Source organism: Cololabis saira, chromosome 7 (genome assembly GCF_033807715.1).
Source record: "Cololabis saira isolate AMF1-May2022 chromosome 7, fColSai1.1, whole genome shotgun sequence".
In the NCBI taxonomy this organism is placed as follows: domain Eukaryota; kingdom Metazoa; phylum Chordata; class Actinopteri; order Beloniformes; family Belonidae; genus Cololabis; species Cololabis saira.
Window position 1 is genome coordinate 16,906,792 of NC_084593.1, and position 25,030 is coordinate 16,931,821.

The following is a 25,030-nucleotide window of genomic DNA, read 5'->3' on the forward strand; positions in this document are numbered from 1 at the left end:
TATATAGTTATTCCAGTATATTGTTATACCATTGCTGTCTATTGTTCTCTATTATATTGTAGTATTATAGTAAAGTAATGATAATGTAATACTATGCATTATAATTACTTCTATTAGTACATACATACATAGTAGCACAACTAAATGATGGGGGTTTGTTTTGTTTTCTTTTGTTTGCCTTGATTTGTTTGATTTTGACTATATTTATATATACATATAATTGAGTATTATATCACTGTATTGAACAGTTAATAAGGTAGGTATGGGTGTTTTATAAGTAAGTGTATTGAACCTTATTGAAACTCGTCTTATTATATGTAAGAATGTATGTTGAGCATGTCGGTGGATCCGTGAGGTCTGCCCAAGTGCTGTACATTTTTATATATATATATATATATATATATATATATATATATATATATATATATATATATATATATATATATATATATATATATATATGTTCTCTCTATCCCAAACAACTCAAACCTTTGTAGAAGTTAGAGCAAACTTTGTGCTCAACCGTTTTTCCACATCTTCACTCTTGCGTGAGACGGCTGTTTATTCAGCCTCTCTGTCCTCTTTAGCCCGGAACATCCGCGTTGCAACAACATGTTGGAAAATGGACTACGTTATACCAGGCTGCATAAGTGTCTAATGCAGAAGTGATTTGCTTCAGAATTTTACAATATAAGGTTTGCTTCAAACATGAGCTCAATGAAGCCTGTAGGCCCTGAGAGGTAGCTCTTTTTTATTATCATCATTTCTCTGAGCATTGCATGTTCTGACCCTGGGTTAACATTTACAACACTTACCACCCGTGATTAAAATTGCCATTTTAGAATTTCAAACTCAATCTTGTTTGGAAATGTTTTTGTTTGGATCCTCTGCTTGATAATGAGTCCATCAGGGGCTGATGATCAACAGCAACTGGCTGCAAGCATTAAACCTGAATCATATGGAGGCTGTTAGGTGGTCGTAGCTGATTTAGTTTTTTTCTTTTTTGGACTTAGTTTTCATTAAATTGATGACATCGTAATAAAAAAACGTATGCTATTTTCACTCAAGATTGTATTTGACTACTACTAATATCTAATACTACCAGATTAATTCATTTAGTTTTTAAACACAAAAACAACTCATGGGATTAAAAGAGGGTTTACCAACTACTGCACAAAATTACCTCAGAAATCAACATATATCTTTGAGGAAATCAGAAAGCAAAACAGCTCAACTCTTTTACCTTTTTTATTGTCTTAAACAACACTTTAAGTTGATAATATTTGGCTTTACAACATAAGACTCATAAGGAAGTGGACTTGTGATGTTTCGTCAGTTTATAAAATCCTCTGCTGGTCGTTCATCTGTTGTAGTTTAGGACATTCTAGCGTTTGTTCTCCTTTTTCTCACAACAATTATAACAATGTGTGTAAATCTCTCTCCTAGCGGGCCGAGGTGATGTGTGTCTCCGTTGGCCGGGATCCATTGAATACAGGGGCGAAAATCCCGTTTCATAGTTGGGGGGGGACAAGGAATAAAAGTTTTAGCCTTCCTTTAATACAGCATTTTGACATTTTCAACTCTATCTCGCAAACAGGCAGAAGACCTTTCTTAGAGTAATACAAAACAATGGTATTAGGTGGAAGGTGGCAATAATACAGCACATCTGACATAATACACTGCAAAAACCCAAAATCTTAACAAGAATATTTGTCTTATTTTCTAGTTAAAATGTCTCATTTTTAGTTAAAAAAAATCTCATTCCACTTAAAACAAGACTAATCACTGGAAAAAACAACAATTTTCACCTGTTTCAAGTAGATTTTCACTTAAAATAAGTAGAAAAATCTGCCAGTGGAACAAGATTGTTTTGCTTATAAGATAAATCTTGTCGCACTGGCAGATTTTTCTACTTATTTCAAGTGAAAATTTACTTGAAACAGGTGAAAATTGTCAAATAACAAGTTATTTTTCTGGTGATGACTCTTGTTTTAAGTGTAATGAGATTTTACTGTTTATTATTTTCGATTTCGGTTTCGGCCACAAATTTTCATTTTGGTGCATCACTACTAAATACTACTGCATTGTTCCAAAATTATTAATTCTGTCTCAAATTATTCTAGGGGGGGACAGCTTTACTAATGGGGGGGACTTGTCCCCCCTGTCCCCCCCGGGATTTTCGCCCCTGGTTGAATATGATTCTTCACAACGACAATGTTCCACTGCTCTAATTTGGTGTTGTTTCTTAGAGCCTCTTTTATGTTGGAAAGCTCAGGTGGAAGTCATCTCTTCAATCCGTCCCGTTGGTTCGTTACGGTGGAAACTGTTGTGTGACATTCACAGCATGCCAGGGGTCAGTGGCGTCGGCCCGCGGCAAACTGGCACGTCAGTCAAAGGATGCACTTGGAAACAATCTTAAGTATTATTTATGAGGCCGGCAACTGCCATTACAATGAACTATGACATCACCTAAGCTTAGCCCATTAAGCATTTATTTGCAGCAATGTGGCACCTCACACATCAAGCTGTCCGCCCAGTGTTCCCTGCGCCTCAAACGGCCTGCAGCTAATTACATGATCTGACGGTTACACAAGGAAGGTTGTGACGGTGGGCGCTCGCTGCTGCTGGATGCTCCGTGTGGTGGAGGTAGCTCACCAGCACAAAAACAACAACAGCTGCTGTGCCCTTGAGGAAAGAGTTAAACCGGCAGCCAGAACGAGCAGCGTGTCACCAGCCAGCAAAGTCTATTTCACAGAAGTACAGGGCATCCTATTTTCTTCTAAGCGCCATTTAAATACAATCAAATCACCCTCCGTGATTAATTCAGTTCATGTTTTCTAATTATAGCTTGTGTCGCTCCAATTTTCAAATGCAAGCTGGAAAAAAGCTCGGATTAATTGTTCTGGAATCTCTCCCGTGAGGTGAGCTCACTCTCTCTGGAGCAGGAAGCGAAGCGACGCTGGAGCTGCTCTTTCCAGACTGACAGAAACAAACGAGACATCCGCTCGCCTTTTAACAAGAAGTTTAAGAACAGGTGCTTTCCCAGGCATGTGACGAAAGACAGACCTGCTAATGTTTCTTTATTTTCTAGCATATTGTGTAGGTTTTGTTAGTGTGACAGATAACATGAATGAAATTATTTTTATTTTGTTTTTGAAGAAGTTAACAAATGATCAAATACTGATGGAAACAGCTCTGAAACTACAAACTTTAAAAGCTTATGGGCTAAAGGATCATTGTTTTTGGCTTCATAAGTTTATTTCCAATAATACAAGTCCTACAAATGTCATGCTACAGAGTTTAGCTTTTTTACACTTGTTTATGTTTTTAGTTCATCCTATTGAAGAAGCATTTGGTTTATCAATCGTCTGTATTGGCTGATCATGAGTTGGTTATTGTACATAAAAAAGGCCTGCAAGACATTTGCAGAATTTTGTTTACGATGGAGATCATATCATTTAAAGGTTTTTCTGAAAATGAACTGAACATCTCTCTAATCTGTGATAGATTGTTCGGTCAAGACACCTAATAGTTGTCTGACAATCAAAGGTGACTCTCTGGTTGCTGCTAAGATGCACATGCCTACAATATCAAACCCAAATCCCATTTAACAACCTGCCATGTTTATTTGCGTATGACCAGGAGCCGGTACTGAACACAATATAAAGCTACTGTTTGCTTAGAGAGACAAGATGGAAAGTTAATGGGATCGTCGTAATTTACTGTTTTGGAGACTCATCACGAAGCCGTTAGGCTGAATGAAGCTCGGTGAAGGAGGAGAATGAGAATAAAGAATAAGGGACAGAATTTTGTTGTGGATTTCATTGTTAGGGTATAGAGTGGTTTTGTTTAAATTTTGTTACATTTCCTGTTTTATTTTGAAAGAGTCTTTTCCTTGTGTGTCTTCCTTGTTTGTTTCCTTGTGTGTTTTCCATGTTTATATATATATATATATATATATATGTATATATATATATATATATATATATATATATATATATATATATATATTTTATATATATATATATATATATATATATATATTTTATATATATATATATATATATATATATATATATATATATATATATATATATATATATATATATGTATTATATAATATATGGATATATTTTATATATATATATATATATATATATATATATATATATATGTATTATATAATATATGGATATATTTTATATATATATATATATATATATATATATATATATATGTATTATATAATATATGGATATATATACTATATATACTGTTTATATATATATATATATATATATTTATATATATATATATATATATATATATATTTATATATATATATATATATATATTTATATATATATATATATATATATATATATATATATATATATATATATATATATGACATAGAAATATATGGATATATATATAATACTGTATATATAATATAACAATATTATAACCATGCGTGATTTTATTTAGTTTTTATTGAGCAACTGGAGAATGAGAATAAAAAATAAGGGAGAGAATTTTTTTGTGGATTTCATTGTTAGGGTATAGAGAGGTTTTGTTTTAATTTTTGATACATTTCCTGTTTTATTTTGAAAGAGTCTTTTCCTTGTGTGTCTTCCTTGTTTGTTTCCTTGTGTGTCTTCCATGTTATATATATATATACAGAGGTGGACAGAGTACTCGACCCCAGTACTTGAGTAAGAGTACAAATACTACTGGTCAAAATTTACTCCGTTACAAGTAAAAGTAGCTCAGTCAAAATATTACTCGAGTAAGAGTAGAAAAGTACTTGCTTTTAAAGGTACTTAAGTATCCAAAAGTAAATGCTTTTAAATTTAAGTAAAAGTAAGAGTAAGAGTAAGAGTAAATTTCTTATTTTCCACATCAGTAAATTACTATATTTTTTCTAAATTAATTTAAGGATCTTTTAACTCTTGTTTCTGAGAATTAACTCTTTGAAACCAGCTGCACTGATGTGCTACTTTTAGAACCACAATGTTATATAAAACCTGCAGAAACACCAAAAACAAATCAAATGAATGGGATCATAAGAGGACAGCAGATGATGCAGAGTTTATTAACAATCATGAATCATGAGTCCGGCTCATTATCAGACTCAGACGACTCAGCGGATTGTCTTTCTTCTCATGACGCAGGTGTAGCCATTGTTGCGACTATGTCTTGACAAACGCAGGCTACTTTGGCGGTATCGTTTTGAGGAGGCTTGACGTATTTCTGCTTCACGTACATCCCAGTGGAGAGCGTGCACTGTGATAGGTCTCCTCCTTTGACAAAAACAGCTTGTGTTTAAAATAGGATTTTAGGGAAGAAGAAAAAAGAGCAGACCTGAAAGTAACGAGTACTTTTCAGCCTTCCTAGAAATTTACTCGAGTAAAAGTAAAAATATTTGTCTTGGAAATGTATTCAAGTAAGAGTAAGAAATCTTATACTCAAGTAAAGTACAAATCCTCCGGATATGTACTTAAGTACAGTACTCAAGTAAATTTACTCCGTTACTGTCCACCACTGTATATATATATATATATATATATATATATATATATATATATATATATATATATATATATATATATATATATAGTTAAAATCAAAGGAAATCAAGGCAAACAAAAGAAAACAAAACAAATGCCCAGCATTTAGTTGTGCTATTATGTACAGTATGCATGTACTAATAGAAGTAATTATAATGCATAGCATTACATTATCATTACTTTACTATAATACTACAATATAATAGAGAACAATAGACAGCAATGGTATAATAAGAATTTTTTTGTGGATTTCATTGTTAGGGTATAGAGAGGTTTTGTTTTAATTTTTGATACATTTCCTGTTTTATTTATATATATATATATATATATATATATATATATATATATATATATATATATATATATATATATATATATATATATATATATATATATATATATATATATATATATATATATATATATATAATACTGTATATATAATATAACGATATTATAACAATGTGTGATTTAAGTTTTTATTGAGCAACTGGACACAGGCTAGATGGCAGTGGGGGTTCTTTTCTGCAGCATTGTAGTTTGCAGTGCTGAGCTTACTTTTGTTTACTTCCTTACAGACTTCATTCATTGGATTGAAGCAAATTAAGCATGTTTTTTTTTTCTGCAATCTGGAGCGAACAGAGGGGGAATGCTACCAAATGAAAAACAAGTTCTTTAGGCGTATATCTTAATTTTTTCAGGGTAACCCCTGAAAGAAAGTGGAGCATAATGCTTTGACAACGTTGGATACACTTCCTGACACATTTATCCAGGTTCGGCAGGTAAAAACCTGCAGTTTCCTCAGCGACGGCAGACATACGTCCTGTGTTTGACATACCAGTACAAATCCCCCACTACTCTTCTTTGTTGATATCTTGACTTTAATACTTTAAAAGCATTGAGTTATTGCCAAATTGTCAGTGTCGGACTGCTGGAATGACTGTTCAGAAAGTCAACGCATGATGACCTTTGATGTCTTTTAGATCTGTTTGTTACAAAGCAGTCACCGTTTTGCTGTGCTAACAGTCATGACAGACGCTGAATTGTTCTCCATGCTTGGGCACGTTAAAGCATTTCTATTAAATCGGGCATATCATAAAAATAAAGGTCCTTTTCTGTGCTTGAGAATGTTTATTGAGCATCTTCAGTCTTTACCAAGTAAAATCCATCTCATAACGTGACCCTGCCACTTTGCTTGCGGCAGCTAAGGTATGAAAATCTCTCATTCTGCAAGCCGACCAGATTTGTGGGGTACCGTGACATCCGAGAAGAGAGAGGAACAGTCCAGCCTTCCATACTTTTTTTCCACCCAGTTTTCTATCATGTTACATTTTCTGTACCTCAGAGGTGGCTAGAATAAAACGTTAATACAGATTCCCATAGAGGTACACCCAACGGAAGAGGGAAGTGCAACAGTACATTTCTGTGGAGTTCTTATTCCAGACATTTCATGAAGAGACCTTGGGAAACTGAACATTTAAAAAAAAAAATGCTTCAATGTTATAATTGACTACGTTTACATGCAGTCAAAATTGGGGTTAAGGTCAATATTCCGGTTACTGAAACATTGGGAATAATCTGTTTCCATGCGTGAGCAAACAGGGATATCCCTGTATACATGGTGATTAATCATTTGGGATATCTGGATCAAACCAGTGACGCACGGAGAACGTCATGACGCAATTCCCGTCATTTCCGCTTCTTCTTCCTGTATGCAAATCTAAAACAACAACAGCAGCAGCTGCACGGCGGAAAATCAACAGCCTAGTAGAAGTCGTTCGTTTTCAGCGTCTTCCAGCGGAGCTTGATCTGGTCTGGCGTTCGTACAAATCCTGCTTCGCGCAACTTTCCGCTCACCTTTTTGTAAATCTGGCTATCCCGGTACTTTCTACCGTCTACAAATGCAGAAATGTTCATATCTTTCATTACATTTATGAAGTGATTAGTCTCTTCCTGGTCTTGCGTTTCTCCATGTTTATAAGAACTTCCTGGACTCAAAAGACCAAGATTCTTTTCGAAAAGAACATGTGCAGAAAACAAATTCCTCTCCTTTTGATGGGGAAATCCCGTTAGACTATACATGACCAAATATTCGGGTTAGAAAAGGAGGAACCCAGGGGTAATATTCGGGTTTTTAAAAACCGGTATATGAGCAAATTCCGGTTATTCAAAGGGGTTATTGGTGTTTACATGGCCGTGCGCATCCGGGTTATTGCTAATATTCCGGTTAGAAAAGGGTTATTGACTGCATGTAAACGCAATCATTGAAAGAACTAATTAAATGAAAGTGAACTAAAACCTCTATCTGTTTTAACGTCTTTGGCCCTCACTATGCTCAGGTAATCTCCATTGTGTTGGCAGAGATCAAAGCTGGCAGTGGAGACAAAACATAGTTAATATGTATACATTTAATCCCCCTCATCATGCTGTCAGGTCAGGGTGTGTCCCCTGGACTTCTATAATAGTCTGCAATGAGAGGCTTGAGTAAACACAATCAATGGAAGATGCGAGCATATGCACCAGAGAGCCTTCTGATCACCCCCACCTTTGCTGAGTTTTGGCAAACAACAGACTGAGCCGATAGGTATTGATGCAAAATAATAACTGGGTAGCAGTAATCAGAGATGTTGTCAACATCACAGGACTGTTTGGAAAAAGAGACGGGGAAGCCGTCTGTCCCTGTCTGCTCTCTCTCTCTCTGCGCTATTCTTGCATGCTCTCTTACTCCTGGATTACAATCTCTTCATCCATTATTAATGAAGTTAAACTACTAGTGGCATGCTGAATGTGCTGCATGGGAGATTTGTAGCTAATCCAGCGCAAAACAGCCCCAGTCACATAATGAAGGGAAAAAAGAACAAATGTCAACAGTTTCACACTGGGACTGGATTAGACACCCCCATCCTCCTCATGCACACACAGCCTCGCTCCCCCTTCTTCTCTCTGCTCTTCACCGGTTACACTGCACACACACAAAAGACTGAGACGTACATCTTGCATCTATCACAAAGAGTTATGAACATACACATATACCTCCCCCTGTCACCTTTTCTGGGATGTTTCCTCGAAGTGGATTAGTGACTGAAGGACGGACGTGAAAGAAAAGGCCAAAGAGCTATCAGAGTCTACATCGTCTTCCAAAGATTAAACTTTCAGTGTTGTTTCTTAAAGTGTGCCGCAGGTCCAGTCTGTTTAGTTTGAAGTTTTTAAGCTGACAAGTATAGTTTGAATGGATTTCACCCCATGGTCACTTGCAGGGCTGGGGATCGATTCAAATGTCAAGAATCGATTCAATTCCGATTCTTAAGATTCAGAATCGATTATCAAGATTTGATTCGATTCGATTCCGATATTGATTTGGTTTAGTGGTATTAAAACTGTTTTTTGAGATGTTGCATGAATGATATGACTGTAGTTCTGCAACATATTAATACTAGTATTACTATTAGTACTACTATTATATTGAGATTCAACAGCAAGTATTGGCAGCTAATGATGCTGTAAGGACCAATCAGCTCCCAGAATGCTGATAGAACTGCTTTCAGAAACATCGTGTGGGTCAGAATTACCAAACAGATCCAGGGCAGCAAACAGAGACGTATGAAATCGCTTTTATTTTTTGCCACATTCTGTTTTTATTTGTTCCATTTTCTGTCTTTTTCGGTTTTTAATTTTTGATAATTTGGTTTTTAGCATTTAATGCAAATGTAACCCCAAGACAGTATATAAAGTAATGAAATATAGACAATTTATGCAATTATTACTGAAAACTTCAATGTTTTCATACCTTTAAACATATTTAAAGGCAAAAACATGGCGCCAGTTATTCTCGTGTCCAACAAAACATTCCTTTTTTGGGCATAAACAAAAAAATACCAAAAGTTCTAATGTAATAATGAAAAAGAATCGATCTTTAGACATAGGAATCGATTTTTAGGAATTAATATGAGAATCGATTTAGAATCGGAAAATCTATTTTTTTCAACACAGGTCTAGTCACTTGGCGTGTGATTGCATGGAGTCAGCATTCAGGGCAGCTCCATGAAGAAGACAAAAGAGCATGAAACACTGGAATGAAATGAGATATAAGACTCCTAATTTAACCTTATCTACATCCCCAATCTCCATTCTACTCTTTACTTCTCTACCTTTATAGGTTTGACTGTGATGTTTTTATTATGTCATGTTATGTATATTTGATATTTTCCCACTCACAAGACCAAAACAGCAAGAGAGTCCCCACTGCCAGTGTTCCAGCCATGCTTTTCGTGAGCATTTGGGATACGGCAATTGGGACTATTCACAAACGGAAACATTTAGTGACGGCCAGACGTCAGTCTACAGTGAGCGCCCTTTAAAGAGGCTGGTGTTTATTGTATTCATGACAGCAAAAAAGGAGATTATTTGCTTTACGAAAGAAGGAATACATACAGTAGACACCAAAAAGACTTGTCTCAGCGGAGAAGATGTCTTCAGCAGACTGGCCTCGGCAGGACTTTGATATTACCACCTGACTCCACTCAGCTGACCTTATTTACTGAACGACTGTGATTATATCAGGTTACAACATACTACAACCTTACAAAAACATAACCCTAAAAACTTGTGTAACTTTAGTCAAAGTGATTTGCCATTATACTATCACTTTACACTTACAGTCCTTGCAACGTTTCGTTTCGACAGAAAATCAATTTCTTTTACTGTAGCTATTATTAATCTATTCTTATTTGCTTTCCTTCTTTATTTAAAGTGCATGCCAATCAAACATTGGCTGTGTGTCTGAATCGACCTTCAGTAATCTGTAAAGCTGTGGCGATGCTTTTCCTATCAGCAATTTGAAGTCATTTTTGTTTTTTCTGCCACAGCCAGATATACTTAAATTAGCCCGTAAACCTCTGGTAAGCTTTGTTTCTTCAACCAGAGAAACAGCTGAAAATAATCACCAACAATGAAGACCTCAGGAGGATATTTGTAGACCTGAAACAAGGCTCTAGCTTAACACAAGCTTTGTGACATTACTTGTGAGTAACAAGTAATTGGATGTCATGGCACTGCTTATAAAAAACCCACCACTTTACGTTCAATTTATGGGTCATTTTAAGGCACTTAATAACATCCCAAACCATCATCATGTCAATAGTTAAATTTGGACCAAACGTCTTCTGATCTAGAACGCTATTTATACGTAGGGAATGTTCTTCTGCTAATACAAAAGTAAGACGGCGCACTTTGTTAATGTCCAGTTGTATAACAGAATCATAGCAACGGATTATGGAGGTTCACTAAGAAAAATATATTTAATCTGAGGATATATGGGGAATTTACACATAACACTGTTCTATGCTCATCAAAAAAAACATCTTAAGAAAGAAAGAAAAGTTACTACCATGACCACAAAATAAGCAAAAACTTTCCCATCACTTGACATTCTTCACTGGAATCGGGTTATAACAAACCAAATCAATCCTTCAGTGAAGACAAGAGTGAAGTGCAAAAGAAACAAAAATATACAATTCCTGGATCATATGTACGTCTATAACACTGCAAGAGAGTAGAGTAGAGTAGAGCAGAGTAGAGTAGAGTAGAGCAGAGTAGAGTACAGTAGAGTAAAGTAAAGTAAAGTAAAGTAGAGTAGAGTAGAGTAGAGTAGAGTAGAGTAAAGTAAAGTAAAGTAAAGTAGAGTAGAGTAGAGTAGAGTAGAGTAGAGTAAAGTAAAGTAAAGTAAAGTAAAGTAAAGTAAAGTAAAGTAGAGTAGAGTAGAGTAAAGTAATCAGTACCCATGCCACAAACTTCCATTGGAAGGTTTCTCTTGGGCACCAGAGTGTTTTTAAGGGGCCTCGACCTTTGGCGTCCGTATTAATGGTGCCATTGGTGTAAACCGGAGTCAAGTTCTCTCGTCTGATTATGTCTGACCTGGCAATAAAGCTTTTTCTGATTCTGATATGAATCTCCATTTCCAGGAATGTCCCCAAAACAAACATTTTGGGGAACTTATATGCAGCAGAGATAAGTACCTGCCTTGGGTTAGGTTTATATAATATTAGTGGGTGGGGAGGTGATGATGAGTCGGTTGCAGATTGGGTCTGCCATAGGCAGGATGATGTACTTCCCTCTAGATTTCCTCTTCGGATTCAAGTCTTCTTTTCTTATCCACGTCAACCATCGCCACGTGTGCAACTACAGCGAACCGAAAAAGCAGAAAGCATCGCACTTCCCTCCATACTGATCTCATCATATTCAATTTGTTCTTCTTCTTCTGTGCGCTATTTTCCCCTGTAGTTGTCATTTTCTTTCATTGATTGGGAACTAGCTAAAAAGCTAAATCTGCTCACTACCACCACCCAGGCCCCGGTCTCGCACTCAGCAGGCACGCCGATTTTTCCCAGTGGCCAGCCGCGGTACTGCAACAAAAAATCCCATGGGGCCCAAAAAGCTTTTTTCCCATAGACCGCAATAGTAAAAGAGAAGCCTCTAAAACTGTTCACAGGACACCTCCAGCTGTAATCACCGTTAATTACTAATCTTTGTATTCTATATTTTTAAGTCATGGACTTTATATCCGTCAAAAATGTTTTATAACGGCCAGAAAAGTCAAAGAAAAGTCTCTTTCTGGGCGTGACGTCACGGCTGTGTCCGTGCACTCCGGTCCGGTATCCAGGTTAATACAATACATCCATGCCACCACCAGGTGGTTGGGAGTGTTAACAGATCAGTGGATGCTACAGGGGCCAACGCTGTAATGGAGACAACGATCAGCTGAAAGGGCCGAGGATGAGGTCTGCCTTGCTACGTGTCCACCCTCGTAGGTTTTACCCCCGACCACCGCTAACGGAAGCCTGTCTCACGAGACCATATCAAACCATATGGCAGTGATAAAACCTTACTTTAAAAGCCATCTTGTCCGATCGGAAGTCTGGAAAATAATGCCACTTCTGGTGGGCTACTTCACAAACCAAAATATAATCTCTCCCATGCAGTTACACCAGTGGCTTTTTTACATGAAGTTTATATTTACATATACACACACATTTTAGCCCTTCATCCAATGAAAACAAACCTTGTAGGCCATTGGGGATTAATAAGGGTGAATACATTGCAGTGTTGACGTGAAGACATGGAAAACCAGAGGCTTCTGGTTTAGCCTATGACATGTTTCCGTTGGTATGGCTGGTGGTGGTATACACTTCTTTTGATCTATCATTAAGCACAAAGAAGAGGCAGATGAAGGTGCCTGTGGTTTTGGCACACTCTTCGCTGTGCTTCAATTGAGGTTTCGCATTTTCATGTGGAGATCTTTTCAAGAGATATGTAGACATTTAAGCCAATGTTTTCACCCTGTGAAATGTTGAAATGTTTCAAGAGTGGGAAGAGGCAAAGAAGACCAAACCAAACAAATCCGAATCCTTGTGTACATGGACCGGGTTTGCCTTTCCCTCTTCCACATTCCCTTGAATTGATTTTATGCCATCACTCTACTTATACCTCACATTTGAAGTCTTTCTTTCCCAGCTTTCATCCATCTCCTACCAGTCGCCATGTGAAGTCAGTCTTCTCTGCCACAGCAGACCAATTAGAAACAAGTTGATTCCAGCGGTGACCTTTAGGTCCACCTCAGGTCTGCTGACAGGAGTGTTAGCGTGTAACCAAACTGTTTTACATGTTATTGAAGGGGAGGGGGGCATCATAGTCATTTTATCACACCAATTTCATTCTTGGCCGATTTCCCCTCAGGCAGGTTAGTGGCAGCTTCCCATTGATTTTTCCTGTAATTGATCAGAGACCTGCTCGAGCAATTTATTGGCCCACTCGCACCTGTGATTAAAGCTGAGGCCACATGTGTTTATGCATGCAGCCGCCACTACTTTCCCCGAGATCAACCCCGCGCCGTGAAACGCCACCGCGCTGTCCGTCTGAGACTGTCAGCGTAATGAATGTCGGACTAGTCTCGGGGACATTCTTAATCATGCCTGACCGAAGCCGTGTCGTGTCTTGAGTTAAGGAGAATGAAACTGACCGGCAATGACGGGAGTTAATGTGTTGACATAAAAACACGGAGCAAAGTTTAATTCAAAGTAATCCTTATTCATTTGAAGCAGCCTTATGCATGGGATTAATATTATAGCAGGCAGGGAGCCCAAACCACAATGACATCAGCTTAGCATTTTCTTTGGAAGCTGAGGATGGGATAATTACAGAAGAAGACAAAGACGAAGAGCTGAGTACTTTTTAAATATACACCATGTTAGCTGGGCAGCTCAGGAGGAGCGAGGGTAGCATGTAAGTCATTTACGGGCCTTGCCTGGTACGCTCTAAACCACAAGCTGTGTTGCTGAGTTGGAGTGCTTAGCGTTGGTGTAGCTCATCTCCCTTTGGTACTGTGACAGAGCTGGAATAGTAAGGATCAGGCATAAAGCCGCTCAACAAGCTCAAGAGCTATCAAAGATCCACCCTTTTAATTTGGTTAATTTACAGGCAGCTTTTTCACTAATAACGTTCTTGGAGGGATACTTCACGAATGGAAATACACACACAGGATGTTTCAGTTTTAGAAGAGAAAGTCTCATCCAATATTTTGTCTTCTCTTCCTCTCTTTCTCACTTTCATCCCCTAAAAACTACTCTCTTTTTCCCTTTCAATCAGTCACAACCCATAACAAGGCAGCATTTCTGGTCATCAGTTTATTTCTAACTCTGTAGCAGAGCATTAATGGGATTTGTTTAAAGATTTGTGGCTTTTGGAAACAACAATTTGACTTAAAATATTATGACTTGGCCATAAAGCATTGGCCAGACAGAGTACTCAGTGACAATCAGGGGAGAAAAAGAATAAAGGGAAAGAAATAGGCAACCACTTCCTCGTGGAGCAACTTCATGACTGCATTAGCTGAGCTTTTGTTGCAATTTGTGGAGGTACATACTTGGTGTGTTTTATTAGAAAATGTGGGAATTAATTTAAGAATTGCAGCATGATTTGAAGAGAGTAATGAGATCTCTTTTGTGATCTGAGTGTATTACAACTTGGCGTTGACTAAACGTTTAACTCAAAATGATTTACCTTGAATCCGGTGCAAATTAAATACCGACAACTGATGTTGTTAAAGTGAAAATTGAAAAACATAGTTCCCATGGCAACCTTTACAGTCTTTCAACGTAGTTGTTCTCACAGAAATTAGACCAGACTTTGCATGGACAACAAATAGTCATGATGCATGCACACCATTAAAATAAATACATAAAGATAAAAAAAAAGGATTACTTTATACAGCTTGATATTTATGACTTTCGGGCCTAATAGAAGTTCACATGGTAAATATGTTTTATCCATTAAAGATAACCCTGTTTTATTTCTATTCTGAACACAAGTAAATGACAAATAGAATAAAATTAGCAGATAATTAATTCAAACCATGACACTTGTCTATAAGATTGTGTGTAATTATTGTGGCTGACTGGCCTGGCAGTCTATCATCATGTCCTCCTTAATAACGCATAGGCTCGGATGCTGTTGCAGACAGACATACAAGACAACGCGGAAAGAAGGATTTTAAATCCTCTCCAGTATGCATGAGAAGGAAAAGTTGAAGTGTCCAACTATACTGACAATGGCTGCCTGATGAGCTCGTTAAGAATCAGGAGAGAGCATCGGCGGAGCGGGTCACCCTGTTTCTCACATCACAGCCTTCATCAGAAATTCTTTCAAGTGTCCTTCTGCGTCGCCAAAGATGACAACGGCAAATCGATAAGCGCTTGAAATGAAAAGAAGCCGGCTGTTTGCCCCCGAGGCGAAAGATTTCATACCCGCAAGCCTCCTCTGAACTTCAGGCATTCCTCTGCACCTTTCTGCGTGAGAAAGAGGGGGCTCTTGACTATTTTTTTTTCTCTTTGTATAAGAAGGTAAGAGGATAGCCGAACCATCATGCCTCTCCAGACACTGCCTCCTTTTCTCTCTCCCTCTCTCCCTCTCTCTTCTGGTGCAGGAGGGACGTGATGTGCAAGATCTACATGATGCATGAGGCTGGTGTTTTCTGCACGCTTGTCGGGGTCGTTTACTTCATTTTATTGCGGTGCGCACGTGGTTTTTTTTTCTTTAGCGTGGGAGTCATGTAACCTGTAAAATTAAAGGTTAACTTTTAAAGGAGAGGGGCTGTTTGGGCAAACATCTAATATTGGTTTGCTTTTGGCCTATCACTCTAGATCTGCATGTGTGAATACAATTTTGTCGTGATGGGCCTTTATAGATACTGAATTGGGGGGAGAGGGGGGGTGTAATGAAATCTCCCTTGTTGAATTTCTCTACACTTAAGACAAATAAATAGGCCTAAACCTTCCTTAGTTTTTTTTTTTTTTTTTTTTTTTTCTCAAATTTTGCTCTGGAGTAAATGATGCGCATCTCTTGTCTTCGGTGCCTGGTAATTCCCGTGTGGATGCGCGCATTAATTACTGTTTTAATGGGAGTATGACTAAAAACCTAAGAGACGGATTAGGCGCGGGCCCGCGTCCGGTCTGCTCGCCTCGCTTCACACGCATGCAGGCTGGAAAATCAGCCTGTATCTTAACGAAACGATCTATAAAGAACATTTGCATCCGAGCCAGCTGTTCACTTCATCTGCACATAAATCCGCAACACGATAGCGCTCTGTCTGGCCCCGAAAAAAGCCCCGACGCATCACTTTGTAAACGCGACTCTAGTGTCTGGTATATGTTTGAAGCGTGTGAAAAGGTTTTTTCCATGAATAGGCAAAAGCAAAATTAAAGAATGAAAAATATTGGTTTTGCTTAATTCCACTAATTACATGTACTTCTTTTTTTTTAAAGCCGTGATTATCTCCAAATGCATGTGGCTGAACCGAGCTGTTCCTGCATTAAGATGCGGTTTAATTTGCGCAAACGTTTCAGTAATGTAAATTTGTGTTGTTGTTGTTTTTTTGCTTGGTTGAGTTTAGTTTAGTTTTTAAGGGCAGAGGAAACCATCCTTGTATGTATGTCCTGCCTGTAATGTTACACTAAAAAACTAACAGGGGAGGTTCCAACGGGAACATCAGTCCACCCCCAACGCACCCAACACTTGCTTTTTAAAAATGCCTGACTTTTTTGGGGTTGATTGTTGCTGAAAGTTGAGAGGCTCTGAGTTGTCCTATACTAGGCTACACAAACACACATACACACACATACATACACACACACACACACACATACACACACACACCCTTCACACGCGTGCGCGGGGCCCCCTCTCTGAGCTCAAAAGCTGGAAAATTTACGCAGCTCTTGGAGCGTCTTTCGAGGGAGGAAAAAGTTGAGGAAGACACAAGAGGACGAACCAAGGGGAGACCTCGGATGAAGGCGCCTCCTTCGCTCCTTCTTCTTCTCCTCACGCCGTAAACACATGGTTATTTATGCGCATAAATGAAACAAACCTAAAGGTAGCGCTGAGCCTCTTTTTGGACACGGCGTGGGAGCGCACGCACGCACGCAGCGCTCATATCGGACACAAACTCCTCTCATACTGGACCTCGAGCTTGTTGAAACAGTTTTCTTTTTTATTACCACTATTATTATTATTTCCCCCCTCCCGCTGACAACAACAACTACTGCTGCTGGTGTGAACGAGTTTTGATCGGTTGGAATTTACCTCTTCACTTTCCAATAAGACGCTGGGAAAATCGATCCCCAACCCGGTGTGTCCCCCCGAACTGGTAAGTGGCGCTTGGAAGAGTACAGACACTTAAAGAAGTGAGATGTGAGTTCATGCAAGTGAAGGAATTTGTTCCAGCTCGCGTTTTTTTGCCTGCGCTCGGTTCGTGCGTCTCTGATGTGAATTTCAAAGCCGAGTGTGGAACATAAAGGAGCGTGAAGTGATGTGAGGGCAGGGATCGCCCCGCAGGTCGGAACATGGTATAACGGTGTCTTGTTAGTGGAGATGGAGTGTGTGGACATAAAAATATGGGAGTAAAACAGACGGTGGTTTCCCTGTAAGTGTGTGGAAAACCATCAAATGTCCATATCAGCGACTCAGAATCATTTTAGCTGCTCACTTTCTGTTTTGAGCTGAAAATGCATTTGGGAACCGGAGAAAAACATTTCAACTCTCATTGAGTCACCTAAAATAAGGGGAGGCCGTCTTTAATTGATCGCTATGCAACAGTTACCAGAGTGCGTAAAGAGGGTCCAAGTGCGTTTTAGCCTCATTTTTTAGTCAATTAAGAAAAATAAAATGACAAAAAAAGAGTGAAAAAGACATGACACTTGTCTCAGCACGTCTTTGGTTTTTGATGAGTGCGGGGCCATATGGTGGAAGTTATAGTCGAATCATCTCCCGGTAAAGGCTGAAGTCTCATGCTCAGTGTTAATTTCAGAAGTAAAGCCAGTGGGAGACAATGCCAGCTTTCTGTCTGCACTGGGCCTGATGCCACGAGACTCACTGATTCACATCAAGCCTTGAGAGCAAAGACGCATAAGCGACAATGAACGCATGAACAGCGATGCCCGTCCAGCTCCTTTAAACTGCTATTATGGGGGCAATTAATCAAACAGAAAGATACACGGGCTACTAAATCACCATTGTAAAATGTTTAAATGGTGGTGATATTATTTTTTATTATTCATATTATGGTTATTTATTGGGGGTGGGATTATACTGATATTTCCCCTCTCATTAACTTGATATTTTATATTTACTTTGGCATAATGTCTCATAATGGCTACATCATGAGTTATGGTGGCCTTTATAGGCCCCTTTTAATGAAAGACTCATTCGCCTATAATAAAAAAATATATTGTTAAATTGAAATAAATGATCGTCATACATTTTTTTTATTCTGCGGTTACTTTTAAATACAATATTAAAGAGGTGAGAATAAATTAAAATTGTCTTATTTATTTTCAGGGAATAAAACAACATAGGTAAGTTTTTTTTTTATCAATAAATACTTTTACAGGCCGCAGAATATCCAAAAGGCTAAAATATCAAACCCCACTGATTAGGTAAGACGGGGCTGTAAAGCAATAACCCAATAACAGTCCGAGTCGGACCAGCAGCGTTTCATTTGGCCGTGGAGACTCAGCGCAAAGGTGAGGGGAAAGTCTGCACAGGTGGCTCCACAGCGTGTCAAACTTAACCTCCAATATCTCCATCTCCTGCACGAGATGGGCAGGAAAGCCGCACAGATGATAAGAGCAGGTGAAAGAGAAGAACTGGGGGAAAATGGTTAACAGCATGACTGCATGCAAATTTCCCCCCCGACTCGAATTATCATAAGCAAACAGTGTGAGCCTGGACTAATAAAAACCCATCTGTGTAACTTCATATCGAGGTACTATGAGGGTTACGGTAATGAATTTTGTAATATCCCACCGACAGACATCTCAATCAGACTCTAATCCCGTGATTTTACCACGGAATCACTCCAACTTCCAACTGCTGCAGGATGCAGCAAAACAAAACCCGGCTCATGCAAAACACGAGGGATTTTTGCAGATACACTGCACAAAAATAAGCTGGCAAAATATAACAATACAAATCAGAATGGGAAGGTTTTGAACTATAAATTTGTCTTGCATCTAATGAAAGAATCATCCACATTATCCTTTTCATATTAGCTTATTGTAACGTGTTTTTCATACACATGTATTTTCTGACAGGCGTGAAATTAAATTAGCATTGAGTCTGTTGATGAAGATAATGACACGTTTATTTCAGAAATAAAACCTTAAAACCTTCTGTGATGCACATTTGGTAACTAATTTCCGTCCTTTTGTGCCTATATGTTTTTATTATTTTAGTAAATCAAACAACCTGCAGTCTTTTTCTGATGCGCACAATGACATATTTCAAGAAAATGTAGGGTGACATTTGTTCCCATCCTTGTTACTTTGGAGTCCAAACTGCACTGCTATTTGACAGCAACGCCGAGGTTTTACCCTCCATTTTCTTTTATTCTTTATCCAAAAAATTAATGGTTATTATTGTTCTTTTGTCTGTTTTTACAGAAGCACTTCCTCGGGCTGCTGTGATGGAGTCCCATTGTCGCAAACTGGCCACTACCTGCGCACAAATCGGTCAGTATCAACCTCCATGTACATATAAATATGATGCTTTTTTTTCCAACATCTCAGTTTTTGAAAACAATATTTTCCCACTTCAATTCTGCATTAAACATAATAAAGGTACAAATAGGCTACAGCCCACACATGAACATCCTCTTCATTACAGACAGCAGCCCAAATTCTAATAACCCTATTCAAGATTGTCATTTTAAATATTCTGTCATATACAAAATTAGCAAGAATTTAAGTTTTATTTTTAAAATATGACTATTAATTTGGACCCGATTTAACAGTTAATATTGCTATATCTAAAACAACAACAACAAAAAAACAAAAGAAATAAACAAAGGGGAAATAGAGTAAGTTATTTAACCCTCATCCAATTGGAAACGTGGTTAATTGCTCCAGAAAACATTAGTCTAGCCGATAAAAATGTTAATAAACGTTATTAGAGGTGACACGAGATAGAGGTATGCATAGTGACATTTTATTTAGTAAAAAATCAATTAAATAAATTATTCTAGTCAGCATCTCTAATTGGATGACGGTAAAAAAAAAATATGGTTTAGCTTCTCAAAAAGGGCAAAATAAAATGCACAAATCTTTATTACAGTCTTATTACTGACCTTAAATTTTCTATTTAAGTCGTCCTCTGAAACTCCACTTAAACTTTGGGTCTGAAATATTCAGTTTGATGATGAAAAAGCTTTAGTGTGTAGAAATGTGGTCTGTGTTGTGCCGGAGAGGGAAACTGGAGTTTGATAACGTTAGTTGTCCTGCAGCGACACCTGCTGGTCACATGTGAGACAGTGCAGCTTCTGCACTGCAACGAGAGCATGAAGCTCAGCATCATCCATGAGTTTGATCAGGATGATGCTCATGTTATATGATAACTGATGCAATCAGAGGGTCGTCTCACTGAAAAAATATCATCAGTTTTATTTACTAGCATTCCTAAAGTAGAACGCTTGTCTAATAAGACAAATGTGATCACATTTTCACATATAAAATCACTTGAACCTAATCGATGTAAAGAGAAGCTGGAGTCCTGACCGACAAAAAGCCTCGAATTAATTCATTGTCCTCTAATGTGGAGGGGAAATTACATCATGTCTTGTTAGGCTCCTAAATGAATAACCAATAACTCTCATTCCGCCTCATTTACTAAACAGTGGCCATGTGACAGAGGGATGGCTTCTGTACTATAAGAACGGCTATTGATTAAGAATAATGACTCAAATGAAAACTGGTGAGATGCAAATAAAGAGACACCCTCGTACACTGCGCCGGCGTGCTGGTCGGACTGGCTCCGGGGGGAAACTAAATGTATAAAGAAAGCCCATTCGTGAGCAGGAATATACTAATGGAGGCATCTGATGTCTCCTTAATCCTATGTAAAAAGCCTTGTCGTCTCCCCCTATATTGACTGAATAGCTAATTAATGGCCCTCGATGGCTGAGGCCTATTGCACGCAGTAATCCGCAGAAGAGAGATAAAGCATCCAGATAGTGGAAATGAAGAGGAAACCGGTAATCCACTTCAAGTTTAGTATTACAATCGGGCCGCAAGAAAAAGAAGAAGAAAAAAGGGTGAGAAAAGGAGGAACAGACGGTTCAATACTTGAAGACCCAGACAATATTATATTACAACTTCTGATTAATTATTAATTATGAAGATGATTATTATTATTATGATGATGGTGATTATTATTATTATTATTATTATTATTATTATTATTATTATTATTATTATTATTCAGTAAACCTTTGAAAGTCTGACGTGAGACAATATTGTATACTCGTTTTCACTCATAATAAGAATTAAACCCATTCCTTGCGTGAGAGGCGACTCGTGTGACTGTGTGTGTGTGTGTGTGTGTGTGTGTGTGTGTGTGTGTGTGTGTGTGTGTGTGTGTGTGTGTGTGTGTGTGTGTGTGTGTGTGTGTGTGTGTGTGTGTGTGTGTGTGTGTGTGTGTGTTTGTGTGTGTGTGTGTGTGTGTGTGTGTGTGTGTGTCGCATGCACCCCGTGGTCTGCTGGTATTTAAATATGAAGGGCTTTCACGGGATTAAGCCCAGTAACTTCTTAACTGCGCCAAGTCTGGGCGCGCTGGCTGAGTGGGCGTCCGCCGGGCCACGTGGAGGTGATGATGATGATGATGATGATGATGATGATGATGATGATGATGATGATGATGATGATGATGATGATGATGATGATGATGATGATGATGATGATGATGATGTTGCTTCTCTTCGGTTTTGCATCTTAAACACAACAGTTGCTTTTCTTTGATTAGTTTTGCGTCACAGCCTTTTGGTGGAATTGATTTTTTTTTCTTCCCTTTTTTTTCAAAGATGGCAGATCAATTCATACTCATTATTTCATTATTCAAGTTTCGTGAGATTGTTAAAACAACAACAACAGGCCTCCAACTGTTTGGGGTGTTTGACGCAGGGATCCAACTGAGATCCGGTTAAGCGCCCAGATAAAGTGATCCACCGTCAGCTGAGTTAGTTAACTGCACACGGGCCTGCGAGGCTCTGCTGAGCTTGATTTAATGAACACGTGAAGCCTGTGCCATGGGGAGGAATGTCTGAGTAGTCACTTTGGTCATGTTTTTGTTCCATGATTTTCAATTAGCTGCTTCTATATGTCGACTCTTTGAATTACGCACCATTGCATGAACTTCCCCGCCTATATACATGATTGTACATACATGTCTGGCAGCATCTGGCGCCAGCTGAAAGTGCGCACAGGCAGCTTTTGGAGCATGCTAGCACTGTCAAAGCTCATCCTTTTGATGATCAAAACGGTCCCTTCACTGGATCTTGGTGGAAAGGCGTTTGGTATTCCGCGCGCATCTGTTTTCCTAGCGCGTCCTATATTCCCAGAGTAAACTACGGTGACTGAAGCCTGTGAGTATCAGTGCCACCAAGACCCGTCTCATAAAAATGGGGCCAAACTATATTATATTCATTTTTATTTGGTCTTGGGCTGCTGCGCAACGGCAGCTCGGAGGTATACACCGATGCGTCCCATCTCTCTTTACATGCTTTTATTTGGAGGAGAGAAAAAATAAGCGCAGGAGCCCCGGCACAAACACACGGTGCGAGGCATATCTCGTTTCTGCAGGCTCCGGTTGGCTGGACGCGCCGTCATATCCACGCCGATGTGCCTGTCAGAGAGAATCTGGGCGGGTGTAAGTGGGTGACGTGGAGGTCCGTGGAGAGGCGCAGTTGGACGAGGCGGCGCGCAGGCAACAGCTGAAATGAGCAGTGAGGGCTGTAGTGTGTGTAAGCCTCTGGATCTGATATCACCTACCTGTCCTTGTCACTCTGATACTTAGCCAAGGTGGCCGCAGCTTTCCATCCGATGTTATGGCAAAACTCAATGGCCGATTTTAAAGCATTTTCAACCAGCTCAAAAAGAAAGAGGGCTTCGTCTCCAGCACCGCAAGAGGAACCGCGCTGCTTCTGCCGTGCGCTCTTTGGACACCGCAGTCGGACTTTCCGTTTATCCTCCTTGAACTAAAAAGCTTGTGCGATCGTCTTCTTTTTTTTTTTTTTTCTCTCATCACCGATGAGCTCTATGAGGGATCCATTAAATATAGACCACCACCACCACCTCACAGGGAATAAACTTGCCTCTACGCACCACACGGCTCTGGCGATGGCGTCCAGCCTGCAGCCGCTGCAGCGGTCTGTGGACTCTAAACACCGGCATGAGGTGCACACCGTGTCGGACACGTCCAGTCCCGAGTCCGTCGGTAAGAACCTGCCGGGGCTTTCACATTCTCCCCCGGTGTCAGACAATAGACGGCTGTCATCAGTCGGCCTGAAGGCTGCAAAAAGTATGCAAATGAGAGACCGTAGCTGTCATTTTATTTATACCTTTGGGTGGAAACTTTCTAATTTTAAATAAGTTTAACTATTATTCAGAATTAAATTTGAACTAATATCATAAACGAAACACAATCCACCACATGGCACAATTCATTTTGATTATTGCTTAATAACGCCATTCCCATTACTTAATTTCTCACAACAATCACGCCGGATACTCTCTCTTACGCACCCATTTTTTTTTTAATCTCTCCTTAAAGAAAAAGAAAAGATCCAAAACAAAAACGACGACTCATCAGACGACCCCTCCAAAAAGAAGAGGCAGCGGCGGCAGAGGACGCACTTCACCAGCCAGCAGCTGCAGGAGCTGGAGGCCACTTTCCAGAGGAACCGCTACCCGGACATGAGCACCAGGGAGGAGATCGCCGTGTGGACCAACCTCACAGAGGCCAGAGTCAGGGTCAGTACAAAACCACAACCTTTTGTCCAATTACTATCCTACAAATACGCTGTGGCTGGAATTACGCGCGTCCCGGAACATTTTACGCACGGCGGAAATTCAAGTCAAATAACGCAGAGAGAGTTTTTCACAGAAAGATAAATAAACCGGGGCCTTGTTTAAATATACATCTATAGAGAACACTAAATTTAATTACACTGCGTGCGTAAATGTTACTCTTTTATGGTTAATACAATTAAAACCGTGCGCACACAAAAAATGACTCGAATCAGAGACAACGGTAAATATTTTTACCCACGTCTATTAAGTGTAATGAAAGCCTAATGAAGCTGTTAAGAGTGTGTGTATTGACATTTCGCCGGTGACAGATACCAGTCGTGTTCTTCTGTTCGTGTGAAAGAGGTGCAAAGCTTGTATTTTAGCGATTGTCGCCCGGGCGTCGTGTGATCGAGGTCAGAGCAGGAATACACATCCTCTCCACATTAAGATGCTCCGCTGAGACCAGGAGTGTGTGTATTCTGCACAGATAAAGACGTGATTAAGGAGGAGTGGCTGCACAGACGCGGGGAGCTGCATGGGCGCTTTTTTACATTTTCTTTTAAGGAAAGGGTTCACGAGGACAGTTTCTTCCCCCAAGCTGTTGCTCTGATGAACTCTCACAATTAATGGAGTCTCAGAGAAATCAATCACCGTGCAATAATAACAATAATTATAATAACACTATCACATGCTGCAACAATGCACTTTCCAACAATAATCATGTCTACCGCATTCTGCTGCACCTTTCAGTTTTTATATGTTAATACGTGCCACATTTATTTATTTACTGTTTGCTATTTTTAAATCTGGGTACAGTGAGCGAAATAACCGGAGTCAAATTCCTTGTCGGGCCAATGTTCAAACTTGGCCAATAAAGCTGATTCTGATTTCTATTTTATCAATATAGTATAAGATAATAATCCTTTATTTCTCCCTCAATGGGGAAACTCACTTTGTTCAGCAGCAGTACACTTAACACACACACATGCAGGGGAGGGGTAAAAAAGTAAAAAGTACAAAATATATAATTACGAAATATAGACAGTAGCCTATATATTGCAATATAAATAAAGG

The 25,030-nt window shown here is 39.0% G+C and overlaps 1 protein-coding gene across 3 annotated transcripts in view; it reads left to right on the forward strand.

Annotated features, from left to right (window-relative positions):
* Positions 1–25,030, forward strand: part of pitx2 (paired-like homeodomain 2) — a 79,763-nt gene that overhangs the window by 53,698 nt on the left and 1,035 nt on the right. Inside the window, exons 1-3 of one of the 3 annotated variants that reach the window (XM_061726177.1) lie at positions 16,728–17,265; positions 19,559–19,627; positions 23,718–23,917. In XM_061726177.1, coding sequence (XP_061582161.1) covers positions 19,582–19,627; positions 23,718–23,917 — 246 coding nt within the window. In that variant the 5' untranslated portion in view covers positions 16,728–17,265; positions 19,559–19,581. Of the gene's footprint in view, positions 1–16,727; positions 17,266–19,558; positions 19,628–22,870; positions 23,382–23,717; positions 23,918–25,030 lie in introns of those variants that run through there. The other 2 variants (XM_061726178.1, XM_061726176.1) reach the window with 2 other exon arrangements.